We start from the raw sequence: 20,374 nt of genomic DNA, 5'->3' as shown, positions 1-20,374 counted from the left end.
TCATGGAATATACTGACTATATGGTATTACTACTTTTATTCAAGTAAATTGAAGTATTTTTTTCCACTTCTTATAAAGATAATATTTTTATTACCAATTAATCTGAGTTAATATTAACGCTGTACTTGTCAACACTGGATCTATGCTGACAAGTACTATACAATAAATCATCAAATTTGCCTCAGTTTTATACTCTAAGTTGAACTTTACTCGCTAAAACTTCATTTATTTAGCTTATGTAAGTCACTTGTAGACCATTTTGTTGCTTCAGCATGAAAGAATCAGACATTTTCTTTTGGCTTCACTGAAAATAGTTGCGATAGAAATAGTGCTGCTGCAGCTCACAGATCTGTGTATTAATACTCTCGGAAAATGCTACTGTATATGTCATCGGTTGTGCTCAGGCAGCTGTGATTAAGACGGGGGGCTGTTCGGGGGGGGGGGGGGGCTTGGCCACAGTCTGTGTGGTTTTAACAGCTCCTCAAACACAGACTGTGGCAATTACGATCAGTTAGGAGGGAAAAAGAGGCGACCTGATTGATTATTGATCTTTGAATGTATAAAATCATCTCTAGGACAGCTTATAACATATAAAAAAAGACAAATGCTGTACATAAATCTGCACAACTATCAGGGAACAGTTCCAACAATGCGCTTCATTATCAGTGCACGCATGTGTGAAGTGGGGTTTTTAGAGGCTTTGAATATGTTTTTTTTTAATGTTTTTGACATGCAGCTGAGATCTTTCCACCTCAACTGACTCCGGTGAGAGGATAAAGATAACCTCAGTATTTTGATCTTAAAGCATGTAATATTTTCAGCTCGCTGCCTTATCACAATGCCGCATTCTTCCTCTTAAACAGGCAGCTCTAACAATAGGCTCTCAGATTTGTGCTTCGCTGTTACTGTGCTTTTTAACAGTTACAGTATTTCAGCATCTGGGAAACATATTGCGTGTATTTTTCAGTTTCTACAGTTGAATCTGATGACCAACATATTTAACTTACCTAATGTATTTTAAGCTTACAGTAGAAGTAATTTAATGTAGATCACTGAACAACAATTCAGATGCAGCAACTTTTCTGTTTGGCTGCAGAGGAGCTCGGTTCTCGTCAGGAATCGTTCTAACAGTATCTTCTCTGTGTGACGGTCAGAATCTCCATTTATCTGCTGCACAGATACTGTACCTTCATCTTATCTTCCAGCTGTGTGTGACAGTGTGTGTGAGTGTGTGTGAATGTGGGTGCGGATGTGGGCAACATTTTCCTCAACAAACTTCTGTTTACATTTTTAATAACAACCCGTTTTAGTCATTTTGGTACAGAGTAAGTTTCAGGTCCTCTGTCAGAGCCCGGACACACGGTGTGGTGGATCACACACGCTAAAAATAAGATCACGCTGTTGTTGTTGTTGTGCACGGAAAACTGTGAAATTAATCATTTCTTTAAAGCAAATAGAATTTTCTGGAATCATCTTGTGTCTGTTTTCTTAAAGTTCTTCCTGCACAGTGTGTGAATACACTGAGAACGACCGGAAGGTAGAGTCAAATTTATTGCTGGCTTAAACAAAAATGACCAGTGAAGCAGACTGAAATGCAAATTAACGGTTACAAATGAGAGTATATTTTATGTGTAGTGTGAATTGGTAGCAGTTTAGCATTTATGAACACTTTATAAACAAGAAATAAATGTTTATAGCACAGAGTCATGTAATTTTCATGTTAAAAAAAAGCATGTTTTGCATGATTGCAATTGTCACTCATTAACTTTACACACTAGCATTAGCATTAATACATTAATTAAAACTTAAAATGTTCTTGTAGCTGTGCATATTTACATTATTGTGTGCAGGAAACCAGTTCTATAAATGTTTGCTACAATATAAAACATATTTTAAAAGCCAAAAAGAATGAAAAAAGTCTACAAAACTTAAAATACGGAGCATTTCATAAACAGTTAATTGCAATCTTAGTTTATCACCTGTAGGATATTTTGGGGGGAGAAACTAACAATGAGGAAAGCCCTTGATGACTGGCTGCTTAGGGAGGGGACAGTATAGAGGCCCTGATAAACGTGAAGTTTCATGGTCTCTCCTGACAAATCATCAATGGCCAGGAACCTTTAGCAGACACACTCCATTGCTCCCACCCACACAAATTTTACAGAAGTCAAAAGTTCCTTTTTCATTTTACAGTCAAACAGCGGGCCTTGTTTATTTCATTTTTATCTAACACAGCTGAAGGCCTTCCGAGACTAGTTAAGGTCACACTGCTTTACAATAAGAGAGAGGGAGACATTTTTAGTTTTCGTTGAGTGAGAGGAAATTTTGAAACATTGTGCAATGGTGCCGCAAAAGTTTTGAAAGGTTGTGAGAGCGTTTTGCCAGCAAAGCGTCGGAGAGTCGGTCTGTTGGAGGTCTCCATGTTGCATCCGTACAGAATGGAGAGCTATCTCATCCCGCCTGTAAGTACATTTATTTTATTCTCATCTAAACTCTCAGGAGACTTTTCAGCATCAGAAGCTTAAAAGAAAGAGCTCCTTGAATGATTTGTTCATAATGCAGCAGTGAACAGAAACACCTTTATACTCTTAAGTATGAAACACGCATATTATTTCAAATTAGATGACTTAATGTGGTGTCGACTTCGATTTGAATACAGGACACAAACTGTAAGAGTCTTTTATACTAAGGACGACATGAAAATGAAACTCAAAAGTTCTTGAGAGTTTCAGAACTGTAGAGGCAAGAAAAGAAATTGTCACTATTCTAAGACGAATGCTGCTTCATCTGAGTAAACGTTAGCACATTTAAAGGCTGTTAGATAATGTTAGAAAACACAGAGAAAACTGAGAATTATTTTCTTTTGAAAGGATCAGATGGCAGAGATATGCTGTCTGCACCACATTCACCCTCAGTGCAGAGTTTTCTTTTATGATAAGGCTGTTTTTGAATTTTTCCCTTTCTTTTTTAATATATATTTTTTAAATTGACTTCCGCAGCACACAGAAGAAATGTACGATCCTGAGATCTACAGACATCAAATTGCAGCAGAATATTATAATCCATATGTCCTAGATGCAGATATCCAGGCAGGTGAGTTCTACTTCAACAACATTTTCTCTCTCTTGTGAACACCGTTTACATCTAAAAAGCCATTTTGAGTAATATTTAATTTAAAAACAGCTTAAAATGCAGATAAATAGTAATGAATCTAATGGAACATCATGATGCCACATATTAAATCTACTGAAATTAAGTCCTATCTTCAATACATTCCATTTTATTTGAAAGAAAAAAAACAGAGAGGGAGAATTTACTCATTTTAGTCATCTATTCTTCTGTCATTTCACGGCCTAATGTGGTATCACAGACTTTTCTGGTGTCTTGTACATAAAAAGACTGCAGTGTGTGCAGCTGGAGCGCACCACATTAGCGTGTATGGAACACAGGAAACAGATGCCATTTCTTTCGGCGGCTTCAACTACAGACATAGAACAACTTTCGCCCCATGGGGTTTTGTTGATACAAGAGAGGTGCTTTACTTTCTCTTGTAATCAAACTGTTTTGAATGTTGCACCAAAACAGGCTCGGATGTCTTTATAAGAAAAATTATCGGATGTCTCATATCTACACACATACACCCCTGGATTTTTTGACATGAAGATGCTGCAAATGCTGATAGACGATTTAGAAATCCTACATTGTTACAGTGGATGAGTGATGTGGCTTTTAATCTGACCTGGTTCATTACTTTTAAGACTACACATTGTATTTTCCCTGTGAGATGCTTCTTTTAGCTCTCTTCTATTTCCATGGTTACACTTAAAATATGTGAAAGTTGAACTTTAAAAAGTTAATTTTCTTATTTATTTATTCAATACATTTTGGAAAAAGAGGAGAGAGAAAAGAAACAGCCAAGGACAACATGAAAAAGACAGCTCAAAGCGACTGTGGTAACTTTGCTCGTGTGGCAACAAACAGGAAAGAGCTTCATGCTGGATTCTTTATTATTCTCCCCATTTCACGCAGTTGATGCAAACTCAGGCACTACAGTGTGAGCTGGCAGCTTGTTGTCAAGTCCAGCTTCTTTTGATTTTGTACTTTAAAGTTCCACAAAGAAGAATTTTCACAGAAATACTGTGTGGGTTTTCACATGAGTCATCTCTGGACGTGTATTTCTACTACATCAAATCATGTTAGGGAGGTTTTTTAGAAACTGTGTGTTTAAATCACTGTAACTGAAGTTCATTTTGACCTTTTTTGTTAAAAAAAAATGAAGACAGCAAAGTAGAGATGGTCAGACATTATGCAGCTTCTCTGTTCCTCTGTTTAGATCACTGGGACTACCATCCTCACCCTCATGTTCACCCTGTAGAGTTCGAAAATCTCCAAGAGGCCAATTTCACAGAGCTGCAGAGTGTGCAGGCTCTCCACCCGTCTGGACTCATACGACACGAACCCATAAGATACGAAGCAGAAAACCTGCTCGATCCAAATCTTGGAGCTCATCCACATGTGTTACAGCAACCAGTAAGTCCCTCTGCCACCCACATGTACTTAAAAACACACAGGGGCTGCAATGTCATTAACGGAATCAGTCATTTCTGAAGTCATGATAACTAATGTAAGTCTTCCCTTTGCAGTTTAATTTTGACTAATCAAAACTATGCACAAAAAAGACTGACTGATCTGTTGATTGGTAGAAAACATCACATAGAAGCTTCAGGAGACACACTGATTTTAGTTTCGTCTTCAATAATGTCTCAGAATCCCAAAATATCCTCATTGAAGACATTTTAATGGCTGGGATTGTAATCAGAAAGGACATTCAAGGAGCTGAAACCATTTTAAGGTCCGGTGACAAAAATCAGGAAGTGAATCTTTACAAGTTACAAGAAACACTATAATTTTAGGGTTTGTCTCTTTATTCAGCTAAAAAAGAACATTTTCTTTGAATAGACTCTGAAGACTCAGCTAAGATCATTTAAAGTCACGACTGCATGCTTCAGCCCTCCAGTCGTGAGCCAGTGAACTAGAACACAGATCTGATGGTTTTGGACAACAGTTCAGTCTAACCACGTCAACGTTTTCAGTTTGAAACCTCCTCACTTCATTTGTGTTTCTCACAGGAGGCTCATGTCGAGCAGAAAAACACAAGGGAACTCATATATATGACATAAATTAGACAACATGGACAGATGTATTTGAAAGAAAAGAAAAACACTTAAGAAGAGAAGTTAACAGAAATAGAAACGCACATGTGAGTTTATCTACTAAATAAATGTCTCCACATTATGTAACATTGAGGCCAAAGGTATTATAGATTTAAATATTTCACTTAAAGTAGAAAAGAGAAGCAAAGAGTTGGAACAAACTGTTACAGTACATGTGAAACCCACAAACATACTTCTTCGTATTAAACAAACAACATATTTTGAGCAACTTGGAATTTTACAAACACTAACGCTTATCTCCAAAAGCACAACTTGTGTTTTTAGCTGTTTGTCATTTACAGCATATGCTTTTACATCACATGATGCTTTTCAATTGAGACCGGGTGAAAAATTCCCCTTTAAAAAAAAAGGTCTGTCGTTGCTACAATGTGGGGAAAATGTGTTCGCATGTGTGGGAAAACAAAGATAAGGTGTTGATATATCAATTAAAAAGTGACATGGAAACCACACTTGACACATGGAAGTCACATGGAGGCATCCATTGCCGATTCTCTCTTTAAAGGATGTAATGAAGATGTGACAAGTGTTGTCCAGTCAGGCAAACAGATAAAACAGAGTCCCACATCATAGATCATAAATGGAGAAATTGTGTTTCTCAGAATTACAATCTCTCTTTAAAATCATCTTCATCGTTTCAAGACCTCCCAAAACGCCCAAGGTGTCAGACATGGTGCAGTTGGGAGTTACAAAATAAAAGCATAGAGATGGTACTTGCTTGAAAATTTAATGTGGATGATAAAGTATAAATATGATGGAGGACTTTCACATTTTACTAGGTTCATTTTTTGAGGTTTAGTTTAACCAGGAAGTCTCATGAGATTAAAACCTCTATTTTTGAAGGAGGTGTGGTCAAAACTAAATGACTTTATAAAGTTGCAAAGACTAGCAAATGCAATCTTCAGCGACACATCTTCTGATCAGAGCTGAATTCTGCCTGTAAGAGAAAATCATGACGCTGTAGTTTGCTCTGAGGGTTATTACAGGACCAAGGAGCCTTTTTTAGCAGCCATTTAGATGAGTGAAAACCAAAACAGCTGTTGGTGAGCAACAGAAAATTACAGGGAATTTTGCCAGCATCACCTTGTAAACGAAAGCAAACCGGTGACGCTGGCTCTTTAAGTTTAATAAACACTACGAAATCAGATTATGAAGTGCACAGTGATGTGTTCTGGACAATAAGTCGGGTATAAAACATGGAGAGCTGTGATACATAGATTCTTTTCATATGTTCCCATAGTCTAAGACACTTCAGATGGTAGCCTGTGCCAGTGTTTTCCTCACTGCTAATTTAAAGCAAGGCCTTATTCCAGTAATAAAAACCTGCCTAGCCTTCAGACTTTTCACTAAGGGCTCAATATGCACTCTAAAAGACCTCCCAGATACCAAGTACTGGTAGGAAGATACTTGTTCCATTAAGTCCCCACTTAAATTCTGAATGGTCGCAGTGTGTGAGATGTGAGAGAGAGCTCTAAATACCTAAGTGAAATACCACTCTTACAAACTGCAGTGACACATGCTTTAGAGCATCAAAAGCAAAAGGGCTTTTAATGCAGGGCAGTTTTACATGACAACATGGCTGGATCAGTATTAGTGACGTACGAAAATGTGTTGTAGCTGGTCATAGTGGAACTGATTTTACCTGTTTTATGTTTAAGTGCAAGCTCATATTAAGGTCATGATTTGAGAATGATAATGTATTTTATTGTATCTTCCAAATATATAAAAAAAATCCAAACTGGTTGTGTTAGATTCAATGAAATGATCCATGACTATGCTTTTGTTTTGGCCTCATTGTGTGGCTGCTCGTTTTTTTAACCGCAGAGCAACATGAAGGGGCATTTTACATTTCAAAAAGTCAAATTATTCCATACAAAACTAATCAGCATTGGTTCGTATTTTGCAGGTAGCGTTCTTCCCTCGGTCCGTGTATCAACCACACGTGTCCCAACGCAGCTCTGACGATGAGGATCACGGAGGAAGAAGTCCCCCTCTGGAGGTGTCTGATGAGGAGTGTTTGAGGGATCGAGTCCCTTACATCACGTCAGGGGAGCTGGGTGAGTAACCAGGTTTATATTTCATACTGTTTGTTCCCTCAGTAGCAGTAAACGCAGACACTTTAAGATACACCAACTGTGTCAGCTATGTGGAGGATCATCCAGGTCACTGTATATAGAGAAGCGCTAAGTCATTGCACTTGCTTGATTCTTGACTCTTGAAGATCTAAAGAAGATCAAGTTGCCTTTGATCTTTTACCCTATCTGCCCATACACGTACTGTGAAAATGTGTCTACACTGTAGACTGGTGCCATTTTACTAACTGTAATAACTTAAGTAGGAATTTCAGACACTTAAACCTCTCGAGTCTTTTCTTTTTGATGACACTTTAAGCTTCTACAAGTCAGGTGGAAATACTTGTACTTTTTACTTCACTACATTTATCTTACAGATTTAGACACGTTTACACACTGTTGCACATGAAACATAGGAAGAACTTAAAGGATTTGTTCAGTTAAGAATTCAGCTTTAAACAAAAATTGTTTAAAATTAGCTCAACTAGGTATGGGTATCGTTAGGTTTTTCATGAATCCGATTCCGGTTCCGTTTATCAATTCTGGTGCCAAACGATTGTATTAAGGAATCGTTTGGCACCGGAATCGATAAGCAGAACTGGAATCGGATTCATGAAAAACCTAACAATACCCATACCTAAACTACAAAAGGTGAAGTGTGTGAGTTTGCATTAATAAACACCATCAGTACCACAAACACACCATGTAAGCGAGAAATCTGCTCGAAAGGCCTCCGTCTGGATTATGGATGAGTCTCGTTTTCCTTGAACTGGGCTGGCTGAGGTTTGTCATTGAGTCTTGTCAGCTTTGTGTTCTGCTGACAACTTAAGTTACGCTTTGAGTTGCACAACAGCTTTTACATTGCTGCTGTTGCATCTTCAACAGAAGTGGGCGATAAAACGACAAAGTCTTTTATATATTTGGATGCACTTGATCTTCAAAGCTGGATTTTTATACTGGATTGAGGAACCAATGCAGTCTGTATACAAGAGGTTTTATTGAGGTGGCTCCATGTGAGGGATCTGTGAAGTGCTGTTTTAGACCATCCTGTCTGTTTTCACCAGGTTCTTCTGCATAAATGTGGCAGTCAGCAGCATTTGTTAAGCCCAGCTCTGGCTCACTGCTCCACCAGAGCTGCAGAGCCTCTATGTCGGCAGACCTCATTTCATGGTGGTGTTCTTTTCTCTTTTAAGCTAACATTGGTTTCCTGGCTTATTAAATGGCCTCCACACTTCCTCTTTTGGCCTGCTTAGGATTTGACAGGACTAGCAGAGCCTGAATGGTGTCTGGTACAGAATGTGTGCAGAGCCTCTAGTCGAGTGGTTCACACAGAATATGGTGCACCTTTTCATGTAGGTTCAGGAGGTTATTTTTTTTCATCCGAGCTCCAAGGTGAGCACTTCAGCGACAGTGACTTCATGTTCACTGGTACTTACAGTACCTTGGTCTTTGCATTTCTGTGAACGCAATGTCATTTTTCATCAGAACGTGGCCTCACAAGGTCCGTTTACCTTTGGAATATGTGGGAGTGGAGATGAATAGAGGACGGACTGAGTGAGCACAGTTCTTTAGTCCACCTCATTAACATCTTCTAGTCAAGATTACCCAGAAGAACAACATGCATGCTCATTAAATTACCACATACTACAAATACAAGCAACCATAAGGTGTCTGAAAGAGAGTCCTCTTGCCCATACTATCCAGATATGACCTCATAAGTAGTACAGAGCGTATGTGAACTAAGGTCTCCAATGTAACTGTAAGAAGCATGCTTACTTACTTACAAATGACTTCTTAAACCAATTTTCTTAACCAAAAAGGTTACAATAGTCTTTCCTCTGAATACAGTTAGACTGCATTTATGATCTCCGACCAAGAATTTTAAAAGCCAGTGAATGTGAAAACTATGCAAGGTTAAAATTAGGTGAAAAAATAGGATTTTTTTCTCCCTGTGAGATGTGCAGTGTTACCATCTCATCGGCTATAATGTGTCGCTACACACCTATAAAAGAGTTTAGCGAGAAAGCGTAAAGTGATCTGAATAGCCTTACACACCACCTATCATAAATGCATTACGTAAGTATTGATCAACTTGCATCAGTGTCAGTTAATATGTCATCAGCTCGGTTTATCATGTTTGACAGTTACAGTGTGGAAAACGCTAGAATGACTCATGCCGGCGTTTCTTAGAATCGGAAGGCGTTTTCTTGTGCATACTGACTCCATATTAAAGAGATTAATAAAGGACCTTAAGGACATGTAGTCAATTTTCAAAAAAACAAAACAAAAAACAACATAAAAAACAAACAATGATGGCTGACGTCTTCTACTTAAACTCTGTATAACTGACATGATTTCATGGATTGATCTGAAGCAAGCGAAGAGACAAGATTGACCCTCTAAATTTAGTCTTTTCTGTATCATCTTTGTAGAAAATAAAACAGTTTGTAAACAACAAAAAGAGCTGCAATACGACAGTTCTAATGATGCAACACTCTGTTTCCAAAGGCAATAAGAAGAAGATCCGTCTGTACCAGTTCCTGTTGGACCTTTTAAGGAATGGCGATATGAAGGACAGTATCTGGTGGGTGGACAGAGACAAGGGGACATTCCAGTTTTCTTCCAAACACAAAGAGGCTCTCGCACACCGCTGGGGAATCCAGAAGGGAAACCGCAAGAAAATGACCTATCAGAAGATGGCTCGGGCTTTGCGCAACTACGGCAAAACTGGAGAGGTGAAAAAGATCAAGAAGAAGCTGACATACCAGTTCAGCGACGAGGTGCTGGGGAAGAGTCATTTAGAGAGAAAAGTGTACAGCTAGGCAGGGAGGGAAATGTCGGAGTGGAAAAGTGTGACATTAGAGCAGTAGTTTCTGATGTTACTGTAGATACTTAATCAACTTTACTGATGTGGTAAATAGCATTGTAGGAATAGCGTCAGTACTGCTGTACAGCGAGACCAGTTCTTTGAAGATACTCACAAACGAAGCATGAAACTATGGACCAAGATCCCAAAACTCTTCCTTCAAAGACGTGTTGGGAGACCAGTTAGTACTGAAGGGAAACCATAGACAGCTCAGTTTAGTTTGTCTGTCTGAATGTCTGGATAAGAACAGATAGTAAGGACCAGATTTTTGAAAATGTGTAACATTTCGTTACAAATGTGTACAGAGATTTGTCGTATTTAACATGTGGTGGTCAAAGTTGGAACTGCAAGTCATGTGATGTTAAAGAGACCACTAAGAATCACGCAAAGTCAGCTGCTCTGAATAGCTTAAACCAAACCAAATAGTGTAAAATGTATTTGCTACATTAGGATAAAATTCATAAAATGCAAAAAATTCAGTTTAATTTATCAATAATGATTAAATGATGAATTAAAAAATAGATTCACAAAAATGGGAATGACGTTGAACTTCGCCTTTGAAACTGCAAACCCACTCATAGTGACAGTAAACTACAAACCGCAACCGTTTTTAAATCCAGATAAAGATTTGCAAATCTTTATTCTAACATTGCTTGTTTGTTTGTTTGTTTGGTTTGTCTGTTTTCAGAATCAGAATCAGTTTTTTCTTGTTATTATACAACGTGAAATTTGTCTTACTGTTTTTTTAAGGTTATTGCTTGACTGCTACCACTCTCATGTATGCAAGACGCATATAAAACTATGACCAGCAGGAGATCAGTGCATGAAGGCTGGAACCAGGAGGAAAATCTGTCTACCATCACCTCTTAATCTCACTAACAAACATTACATTTTTTGTGTTTAATAGGTACAAAAGTCTAAACTGTATTTTAAAAACTATTTGCACTTAGGATCATAGACTTCCTGAAGGTTTTAAATATACCTGACTTCTACTGAGACGGTTTCATATTAATATGTAGATATGAGGGTTTTGCATCAGTCTTTAAAGGTGAATGACTAGAATTAATAGTGTACAATCCAAAAGCAACAAGTGGTTCACAGAGACAGCAGTAAATATTCTATTTCTTATTTTTATTTTTTTGAAATGTCTGTTAAAGTCCAAATGCTGTTCCAGGACATGCAACCTTCTTCCTTGTGTTGGACAAACTTAAGTTCTCTTTTAATTGTGAGTGTTACTACTGTACATACATGTTCACGTTGCTACTATATATTTAAAACAACGAGGAGGCACATCTTTTGTGATTAGGTTAGCTATTATGGTGTATAAGACCATAATATATCACAATATAGTATATAAAACTATAACCACAGTTATTTACATGCTGAGAAATGGTTTGTACTCTGTGTACGGAGACGGAAATGTGTATGCTGTCATTAAGAATTGCCTGTAAAAATTAAATAAATTGTTCAACAATGTACATGTCTTGTAAGTTTTGCAAAGGTCACTGGGAGGTGAGCTCAACATACACAAGAATTATAACGCAAAAAAAGAAAAAGAAGAAGTAGAGATAGCACTGTCAGGTTTGTTTACAGCTTTGAAGATAATTGGTGAAGTATGAGGCTCTCGGAGGTTAATATAGGGCTGTAAGGGGTGGCGTGTCTTGCCACCTACTACTTATACACACACACACACATACAATCGTCCTGACACACTGCAGACACCAGCTCTCAGTGTGGGCGTAACCGTCTGCTGTGACACATCTGGAATTTTCATGTAACTCAGTTCCATGTTTGTTTGTTTGTCCCTGTGTTGTCTCTTCTTGCTCATTAGTGTCCCCTTCATAATCTTCCAAAACTACGGAAATTTTAGCAAACTGTCAGTGGGGCAGTTTGTCAACTTTACCACCACCACACATCCATTTAAACAGAAAAATAGGAAGTAAGGAAATGAACTGCATTTATTTATATTTCACAATTGATCTCACTGATACGCAAGTTTCAGGTCAATAAAATAGGCCACTACTAAAACCCTCAGATAGAAAGGATGTAAAATACGCTATATGTTAAAAAAACAAACTTGTATATCAAAGGAGGAGTAACCATTTGCTACTATATAATGTGCAGTGTGCAAATGTAAAAAACCCTCCAGCACCTGGTGTCCCAAGAGCCAACAGCTCCCCACAATGGTCAAGTTGTAATTGATATCCATAAATAACAGGTGAGAAGATAAAAGAAACAGCTTTGAATACAGGACAATAGAATAGAACTGAACCAGAGCAGATACAGTGTCTTCATTTAGTTTGAAAAAATAATAGTAACATGCACATACAAGCTGTGCAGTAATGGACAGTTATACTGCAAAAATCTGTATAACGCAACAGAAATATCAAATAGTTGTAGTAGTGTAGTGGAATGTAGTAGAGTGCTATATATTTACTTGAGTTGTTTCATTTAATTCCACTTTATACTTGCTAGATACACTTGTATCTGCTGGTTGAAAATGCACCATGAATGTGGGGTAAACACAGAAACTAAGGGAAGACTAAATATTTTAAAGACCTCTTATCCTCAGGGGGAATAACGGTCACATCTCTGCCAACAGATGAAAAAAGAAAGCAGATCTCTCACCTTCACCTATTGTACTCTTCACTCATGTACCTACAGGGCGACCGGGAGCAGCACAGACGTGGTGAGAGGCAAATACGCTTATTTTTTTTAGGGGGGGATTCAAAGTTCTATATTTAACTGCTGCCTTACATCCCTTCCCCTCCCTCTTAAGGCCTGTCACTCAGCCAAGGTGCCGGAGAAAAGGATGGTTGAAATATAGCCCGGGGGGGTCGGATGTGACGGGGGTGGTGGGGGGCGGGAGGCCGGGTTGCTGCTGGGATGGGATGAGCTTTGATGAGGAGTGGGTGGTTGTTGTTTTTTTGGACATTGTGTTGGGCCCGCGACCCCTTTTAAAGCCAGAGGGTCGGGATAGACGGCAGACTGTTCAGGAACACCGAGTCACGCTGTCGAGGAAAGGAAATCATTCAGGATGCCAGAGCCAATCAAAAAACCAGGTAAGCGACCTCATCCTACTACCAGAGCTTGTGAAAACGGGAAAATCTATTGTGGATTGTCTTAAAAAGCCTTTTAAGCTTTTGATTTCAGGTGTATTCTTGCTGTAAGATCACATGTCAGCAAAAGTAATAATTTAGAAAGTCCACCAATCAAAAATTCAGCCTTGTTTGATCAGTTTTCAAGCACTAACAAGGTGATTTAACATGTGTGAGAAAACACTCCACTGAGCCGGGCCACACCTCTCTGAAGACACATTAAACCACGACCAAGCCGCTCACTTCAGACCTGTGAATGGCTTTCATGATGTGGCTGTATGTGGCAGTTTTACCAACATGGATTTGTGTGACATTTCTGTTATGAATCTTACAACCGCGGTGTTCATTTTGTCTGATTTTTTGTCAGTTTTTCACAATTTAAAGCTGGTTGTCAGACATTCCACTTAGGAAAAAAACTGCAAGATGTGTACTATCGAGAGAATACATTTAACATTTATTTTATAAAACATACAAAATGCTATGTGTTAGCTGAAATGTAATGTATTGGGTGAAATCTCTTGTTTCTGCAGCTTCAATTAAAGTCATAAGTGGCATCTACAGTGTGCTTCCAGTGGCTCTAATTTAAGTATTTACAGCGGCTTCATAAAGTGCCGTAAATTGCTTCGTAATGCAACTCACTAAACACTCACGTAGCCTGGACTCAAAACCAGAATATGCCACGTGTGTCCTCCATCCAGAGTGTTTCCAGTGGTCTCATATTTATGCTAAAGCCTCTTGGAAGTGTCAGGAACTCAGACCCACGTCACACGGTCCAGCTGGAAACACGGTGGTGATGTGAAATCCACACTGTCACATTTCCAGCATCACTGCATTCACAAAGTGATCCGCTGATTCCAAAAATGTCAAACAGGATTCCGGCTTGACAAATGACCCTCCATAGTTTTTCTTTCGTGCTCTTGAGTGAGAATGAATAGCTGTTTGTGCTGCGAGAAGCCCCACATATCGGATGACACGGTGGAGCCCGAATGGTCAGCTTGTTTGTTGCTAAGACCTTTAGTGTCAAGGATTTGCTCGGGACAATAACAGTTATGGTCGCCTTGAGCCTGTGGCATTAATAACAATTATTACCAATGGCCTGCGGTTAATAAGCTCATTTACAGTCACTTTGACTACAATAAAAAGGAATGTTTCACCTATTTAAAGAAAAGAAAGAGAAAAACCAAAAAATGTGGCTGCCAGTGTTTTCAGCAATGATTCAACAGCTTCATTTAGCAAAATAAAAGCACATTAGATCAAAACAGCCTAAGATTCTGATCCATGTATAAAAATTGAGAAATCAGTTCTCCGCCACTTGAAATGAATTTGAACAAACCTCAAATATTCATCAGGCTTGGAAGAATTTATATTTGTTTATATCATGTTGGCACCATGATTTTGAGACAATGGTTTCCCACCAAGAAATATTCAGTTGTTTTTGTGTTCTAGTGTTACATAAAACTTACTACCAGCACCAATAAGTCACAAATATGATCAAGTTTTGTTGAAATTTTACCACACAAAGCAGTAAACAGCCAAACATTTAATTAGAAAGGACTAGTGTGTATTTTCTCATTCAGTTGTGATAGTTAACAAAAAACTATAAGGTGAAATTAGGTTTACTGTCACTTAGCCCTGTGTTTAATAAAATTATCATGAATGTATGCGACTTTACATTTTTAAATACAGATAAAGGTGTGAATGGTTATGTATGACAACATGACAAGAAGGGCACATCATTCTTCTTCTGCCTCCGGGGTCACAAAAATAGTGTCAGACTAATCCCTGGACTATGATACCTGCTGCCCCGCTGCAGCTGAAGCCGGTGCATATGCTTCCTAAATTTAAACTCATACTTGCAGGGTCATCCGGCAACACAAAGGCTCCTGTTGTATTGTGTGATTCTGTAATGCTCATAATTCAAACCTGGAAATAGCATGTATCCGTCTCACACCAGCGAGCGCTTCGTGATTCCAAACACATTGCGTTTGCTGTCAGAGCCGTCAGTTTAACTCACTATTTTTAAAAGATGACAAATGTTTAGGAAGGACATTGCTGATTTCTTTTTATGAACAACAACTAAACAAACAGGACAGGCAACAGCTGTCTTTTGCATACACTTACTGTAGGCAGTTTTTGATACCAGTGGTGTATTTTTTCTCCATAGTAGTGCTGTGGTGATGCTGCTGGTGATGTGCGTAATTTTGTGCTGATGATCAGTTTGTCCTGAATGATCAAGGTCTTTCTCTGATTATCTTTGGTTTAGTTTTGTGCTATTTGGGTTAATTTGCATCAGATTTCTGGCTTAGTTTAGTTACATTTAGCTAATGTTTTAATTACATTTTAATAATGGATCCACCTGATTAGGAAGGTATTATGAACAGATAGATAAAAGATAGATAGATAGATAAAAGATAGATAGATAGATAGATAGATAGATAGATAGATAGATAGATAGATAGATAGATAGATAGATAGATAGATAGATAGATAGATAGATAGATTACTTATTGCTCTTGCATTTTACTGACAGTTGAGTTAGTTTGCAGAATAATAATATACACACACATATATGTATAAAATATATGATCAGTTTTTAGGTTCATACACAGCTGTAGATTAAACTACCAGGAAACACATATTACATAAGATTAATTCAACATTTACCAGACAACAACCCCTCCATGTATATGTGACAATCCTATATAAATATGACACCTGCAATGGAACAGTAGTCTCCACAATGAGCACTTTTGTCTTTGCTGTATATTAAAACATGTCTAGTTGATATTTCTTCTGACCTACAGAAATATTTCTTTGAATCCAGGTCTTTTTAAAAGTGTAGTCTAGTCCACAGCCTTAGAAAATTGTTCAATATGTAACAGCTGCTGCTTTTTAAGTTGTCTTAAGATCTATTAATGTGAATGAGGCAGTTCCTCCAATTATGTTTACATTTACTCCTTCGACTCCAGACTTCAGCTTTCTCTTGTAAGTACAAAAACTATGTCAAAAAACCAAAACTGTATGAATGTGACTTATTATGAAGTCAGATGTTTGTGCTTGAAGAGATTCTGTGGGAAGCAGCAAAAAGGCAAATTCACTGGTTTTCAGTTAGCCCCACCCAGTGTGCTGCAGACTGTACAACACTGTACTTTTCAACACGAGCTGCTCCGCTGAGCTTGTGAGCTTCTTCTTTTATTGAAATATTAATGAACCCTCACCCTTTATCACTCGCTGTCTGTCTCTCTCTGTTTAAAGCAACAGCATTAGTTCATTAATGCGCACAGAGTAAGTCTACGTGGTTGATGTAATTTGATGTTCTCGCTAAGAGATAAAAGTCTCACCAATGAGCTCTCACTGAGACAATCATCTGTGTTTACTCCTGAAGATGATCTGACTGCAGCCCAACGGCATACTTGTTTAAAAGGCCTGACATTTCACAGGGTTTACTTTTCATTTTCAACTCACCTTCTTCAGTTTCAGCATTTGCCAAGAAACCAAAGACTCAGGAGGCAGAAGAGGGGTCCTCGGTGGTCTTTGAAGCCGATACTGAGAAGCCTGACGCTAAAGTAAAATGGCAGTGCAACTCTAAGGACATTGCCAGCGGCGGCAAATATGTTATCACGGCTGACGGGAACAAGCACTCCCTCGCTATAAAAGCCATTACCAAGGAAGACGCCAATGTCTATGCAGTGATTGCTGGTGGATCAAAGGTCAAATTTGAACTGAAGGTCGTATCAAAGCCAGGTGGGAGACTTTGATGGTGCAGCTGTGCATCTGAGACCTCACCTACAGGCAGTGTAGTCATCACGGAGCACAAAGCAAAATGGAGCACTCAATGCAGAAAAACCACTGAGGCAGTAAAGAGATGATGCACTGCATGCACTTGATGTTTCTGCACATGAACTCACTTTCTGCACTCTCTGACAGCTGCTTACATCCAAATCTCTGAAACAGCTTTCTGTGACTGAAATGTTTGCTTTTAAAGGCTTGGTTTGACATGTTGGGAAATGCCTCATATGTTTCCTTGCCAGGAGTTAAATGAAAAGGCAGATAAAGCTGTCTTACTTGACTGTTTATCATCAGGAAGCAGACAGTTAGCTTAGCTTAGCATAAAGACTGGAAACGGGGAAACAGCTAGCCTAGCTCTGACCAGAGATTTGAAAAAAGTCACTAATGAACTGATCACATCTAAAAGTATGAAATGATGCTGTGTCACCACTGTGAGGTTGCCAAGAAACCCCAAATCTTCACCAAAAAACACAGAACCAATGCAGGTATGAAGAGAGCTGAATACTGCACTTCCATTTTACTATGCTGCCAATTTCTGTCCTAGAGGCCACAAATGGTATTGCAACCAAATTCAAAGATAAAGACAACTTTCAAAACAATCAATCATTACTTTTCATATTATGATATATGTATTTCAGGTGTGTAAGACTTTCCCAGAGCCAAGAGAAGCATTTTTTACCTACACAATGTCTTTCTAATACAAAGCCTATGAGCTACAGAGATAAAGACTAAAGTGCATAAGGTAGACGCCATGTGAAAAAAAATTCCTAGAAAATGACCTTTGTGATCATTTTTTATGGAAATGAATTGTTGCTGTCATCCAGTATTCACTTCTTTGTACATGTCTGCATCTACACCGCAATGCATTTCTGTAAGCAGTGTATTGCTTTTCCAAAATACAGGTTACAAATAGTAAAATCTAAACCGAAAACAACAACAACAGGGTGATGACTTTTACAACAATCTGTTGCTGCTTAAATACAATAGCGATACTGTAAAAAAAAATAAGGTAAAAATACTGGCAACCAAAGCTGCCAATAGGCAATGGGGAGTTACAAAAAGCAACTACAGACTGATATTATTCTCTACTTAATTTAATATTTGTATTATATTTCAAGCTCTTCATTTGTAATTAGTGAAAATGCTTGTTTCCCCGTAAACCCTTCCTTTAAGGCTGTGAACACACTGAGTCACTGCTTTAACCACATTGTTTTCTGCAGCTCGGTCATGTCTACTGCAGTGTGTGTTAAGTGTCCCCCCATTAGTCTGTCAGACTTGCTGCGGCCGTCTGTTTGAATTTGATAAGGACTAAACAAATCCTGAAGAAAGGCAGCAGACTAATGTTCCCAGTGTGCTACAAGCGTCTGCCCACAGCTGTCTGTGGCTCGTATCACAGCCACCCTTGCTGCTGTCTGAACGGCGACCTTGACCCTCACACCAGCACATTATTTCCTCATGAGTAACCACCACTTGACTGGCGCTGAGGACAGGCATGAGAGGCAGCTGATAACACATGGAAAATCAGTCGGCCGCTCAGAAATGATAACACACGAGAAATATTTGGGGCGATAAATGCTGGCCAGAGAATTTTATCATTCTGACAAAACAATGTTTAAATTTCACTGATTATGCATCTTGATACACAAAATATTAATTTGCACGAATATAAATTAAAACAAAACACTTGCTTTTTGAAGCTGGGGACTACAGTGTCTGGATCTTTCATCATTTTAAACACCTCTAACTCGTGCCTTTTTATCTCTGTGCTGATGGTAACACAGAAGCTCCAGCGGAGGCCCCTGCTGAGGGATCCGTGGAGTCCGAGGTAAAACCAGGAGAGAAGCCAGCACCGCCTGCAGCAGAACCAGCACCGGTGGAGCCCACTGCCCCGGCACAAGATGCTCCTCCGGCTGAGGGTGAGTTTCTCTGTCAGAATTCATCCATTCAGTCGTTAGTGTCTATTTCATCAAGATCTGGGGGTGAACTTCTCCTGACACATGCCAAAAACATCCCAGCGTGGTTGACAAGCAGTCTAAGTGTCCATCACATTACAGCACGACTTTGCACCCATGATGTCAAACATAGCTGCCATTCAGGCGGAAAAACATTATGAGATAAATTAGGTGCATTTATATCTCATTTGCAATGTGAGATGTCAATGCTATATGTGGTATAGGACGTGTCTTATTAGCCCATGTGGCCTACAAACTCCTGGGTGCCTGTCAATCCCAAATAAAGACGGAAATAATTTAATTTCAAGCATGAGGGTGATGTAAGGTGACTTTTTAAAGGCCTTGCATGCTGTACTTTCTACTCAAAGTGTCTTGAATGACAGGAGCTTTGATGCTAAATGGCCCTACTGGATTTTCAGATGCTCATACTCCGGACACCAGGCAGGACCTGACGGGACTCTTCACAGAGAAACCTCAGAGTGGAGAAGTCACAATGGGTGAGTGGCTGCACAATACAGAAATTCTTCATATATGCTATAAACGATCTAAAATATATAAACAGTATCTGCTGCGGCATTTTACAGCTTACGGATTCAGACAATGTATTGGGGAATTCAAAAATAATTTATGTTAACAATAAAAGGTGATATAACTGCGCATCCATGCACAGAATAAGAGTGAATGGTTGAAATAAACACTATCTTTAGTGATGGTTTGTATGTAGAATTTAGTTGTAGAATGAATAACAACCCGACGGGAAAAAGACAAAGCTTCATCTGATATGGGAAGTCTGTGCAAAATGTTTCTTTGTGCAGGTGAAAACATCACATTTGTAGCAAAAGTGAACGCCGAGTCGTTGCTGAAAAAACCCACCGTCAAATGGTTTAAAGGGAAGTGGATGGACCTCGCCAGCAAGTCTGGAAAACACCTGCAGCTAAAGGAGACATACGACCGCAACACCAAGGTAGACGAATGTTAAAGAAACTAAAGCAGGAACAAAGGTAGAAGAAGAAAAATCTGGCATCAGTAAAGACATTACACCTGGTACATTTTATGATTTCTCTTAAATGACACGTGAGCAAGTGTCTGTTGTTCATGTTTGTCATTAAAAACAAGCTGAAACGTGCAATATGGAACATTTTTCACTGAGGCAACAGAAGTGTTTTGCAAGTGCTGCTCTTCTCGCTCTCAGTTGGGCAAGTTCTTGCCTCAGACAGTCATCCTGAAAACATGATGAACCTCAGGCACGCTACCTTAAGGGTAAAGTCGGGGCAAAGACACATCAAACCTACAAAGGTCGCATTAATTCAGAGCAACAAGGCGAGCGAAACGATTTCAAATGAGCAGTGGAAACAGGGCACATGTT

General features: G+C 38.8%; 2 protein-coding genes across 3 annotated transcripts in view; both read left to right on the top strand.

Moving 5' to 3' along the window:
• The first annotated feature begins 1,922 nt into the window (after positions 1-1,922).
• spi1b (Spi-1 proto-oncogene b) lies at positions 1,923-11,645 on the top strand. Of its 2 annotated transcripts, none has more exons than XM_022201028.2 (5): positions 1,923-2,462; positions 3,000-3,093; positions 4,376-4,530; positions 7,138-7,288; positions 9,812-11,645. In XM_022201028.2, the coding sequence occupies exons 1-5, from the start codon at positions 2,421-2,423 to the stop codon at positions 10,123-10,125; spliced, it is 756 nt and encodes a 251-aa protein (XP_022056720.1). In that variant the 5' UTR covers positions 1,923-2,420; the 3' UTR covers positions 10,126-11,645. The 2 variants fall into 2 exon arrangements, with proteins under 2 accessions (XP_022056720.1, XP_022056711.1); XM_022201019.2 differs by having other exon boundaries at positions 1,929-2,462; positions 4,334-4,530.
• Positions 11,646-13,126: 1,481 nt separating this feature from the next.
• mybpc3 (myosin binding protein C3) overlaps positions 13,127-20,374 on the top strand; it is a 40,800-nt gene continuing 33,552 nt past the window's right edge. The window contains 4 exon segments of the mRNA XM_051959953.1: positions 13,127-13,231; positions 18,838-18,972; positions 19,428-19,505; positions 19,824-19,972. Of these exon segments, the coding sequence (XP_051815913.1) occupies positions 13,207-13,231; positions 18,838-18,972; positions 19,428-19,505; positions 19,824-19,972 (387 nt within the window). The 5' untranslated portion in view covers positions 13,127-13,206.

The sequence above is a fragment of the Acanthochromis polyacanthus genome, chromosome 2 (assembly GCF_021347895.1).
Source record: "Acanthochromis polyacanthus isolate Apoly-LR-REF ecotype Palm Island chromosome 2, KAUST_Apoly_ChrSc, whole genome shotgun sequence".
Lineage (NCBI taxonomy): Eukaryota > Metazoa > Chordata > Actinopteri > Pomacentridae > Acanthochromis > Acanthochromis polyacanthus.
This window is presented reverse-complemented; position numbering and strand designations above follow the sequence as displayed.

Excerpts from the sequence above, each read along its gene's own strand:
- spi1b (XM_022201019.2), top strand. The coding sequence starts at position 2,421 with ATGTTGCATCCGTACAGAATGGAGAGCTATCTCATCCCGCCT. Across the intron at positions 2,463-2,999 it reads AGAGCTATCTCATCCCGCCT|CACACAGAAGAAATGTACGA; the intron begins GTAAGTACATTT and ends TGACTTCCGCAG. Across the intron at positions 4,531-7,137 it reads CACATGTGTTACAGCAACCA|GTAGCGTTCTTCCCTCGGTC; the intron begins GTAAGTCCCTCT and ends CGTATTTTGCAG.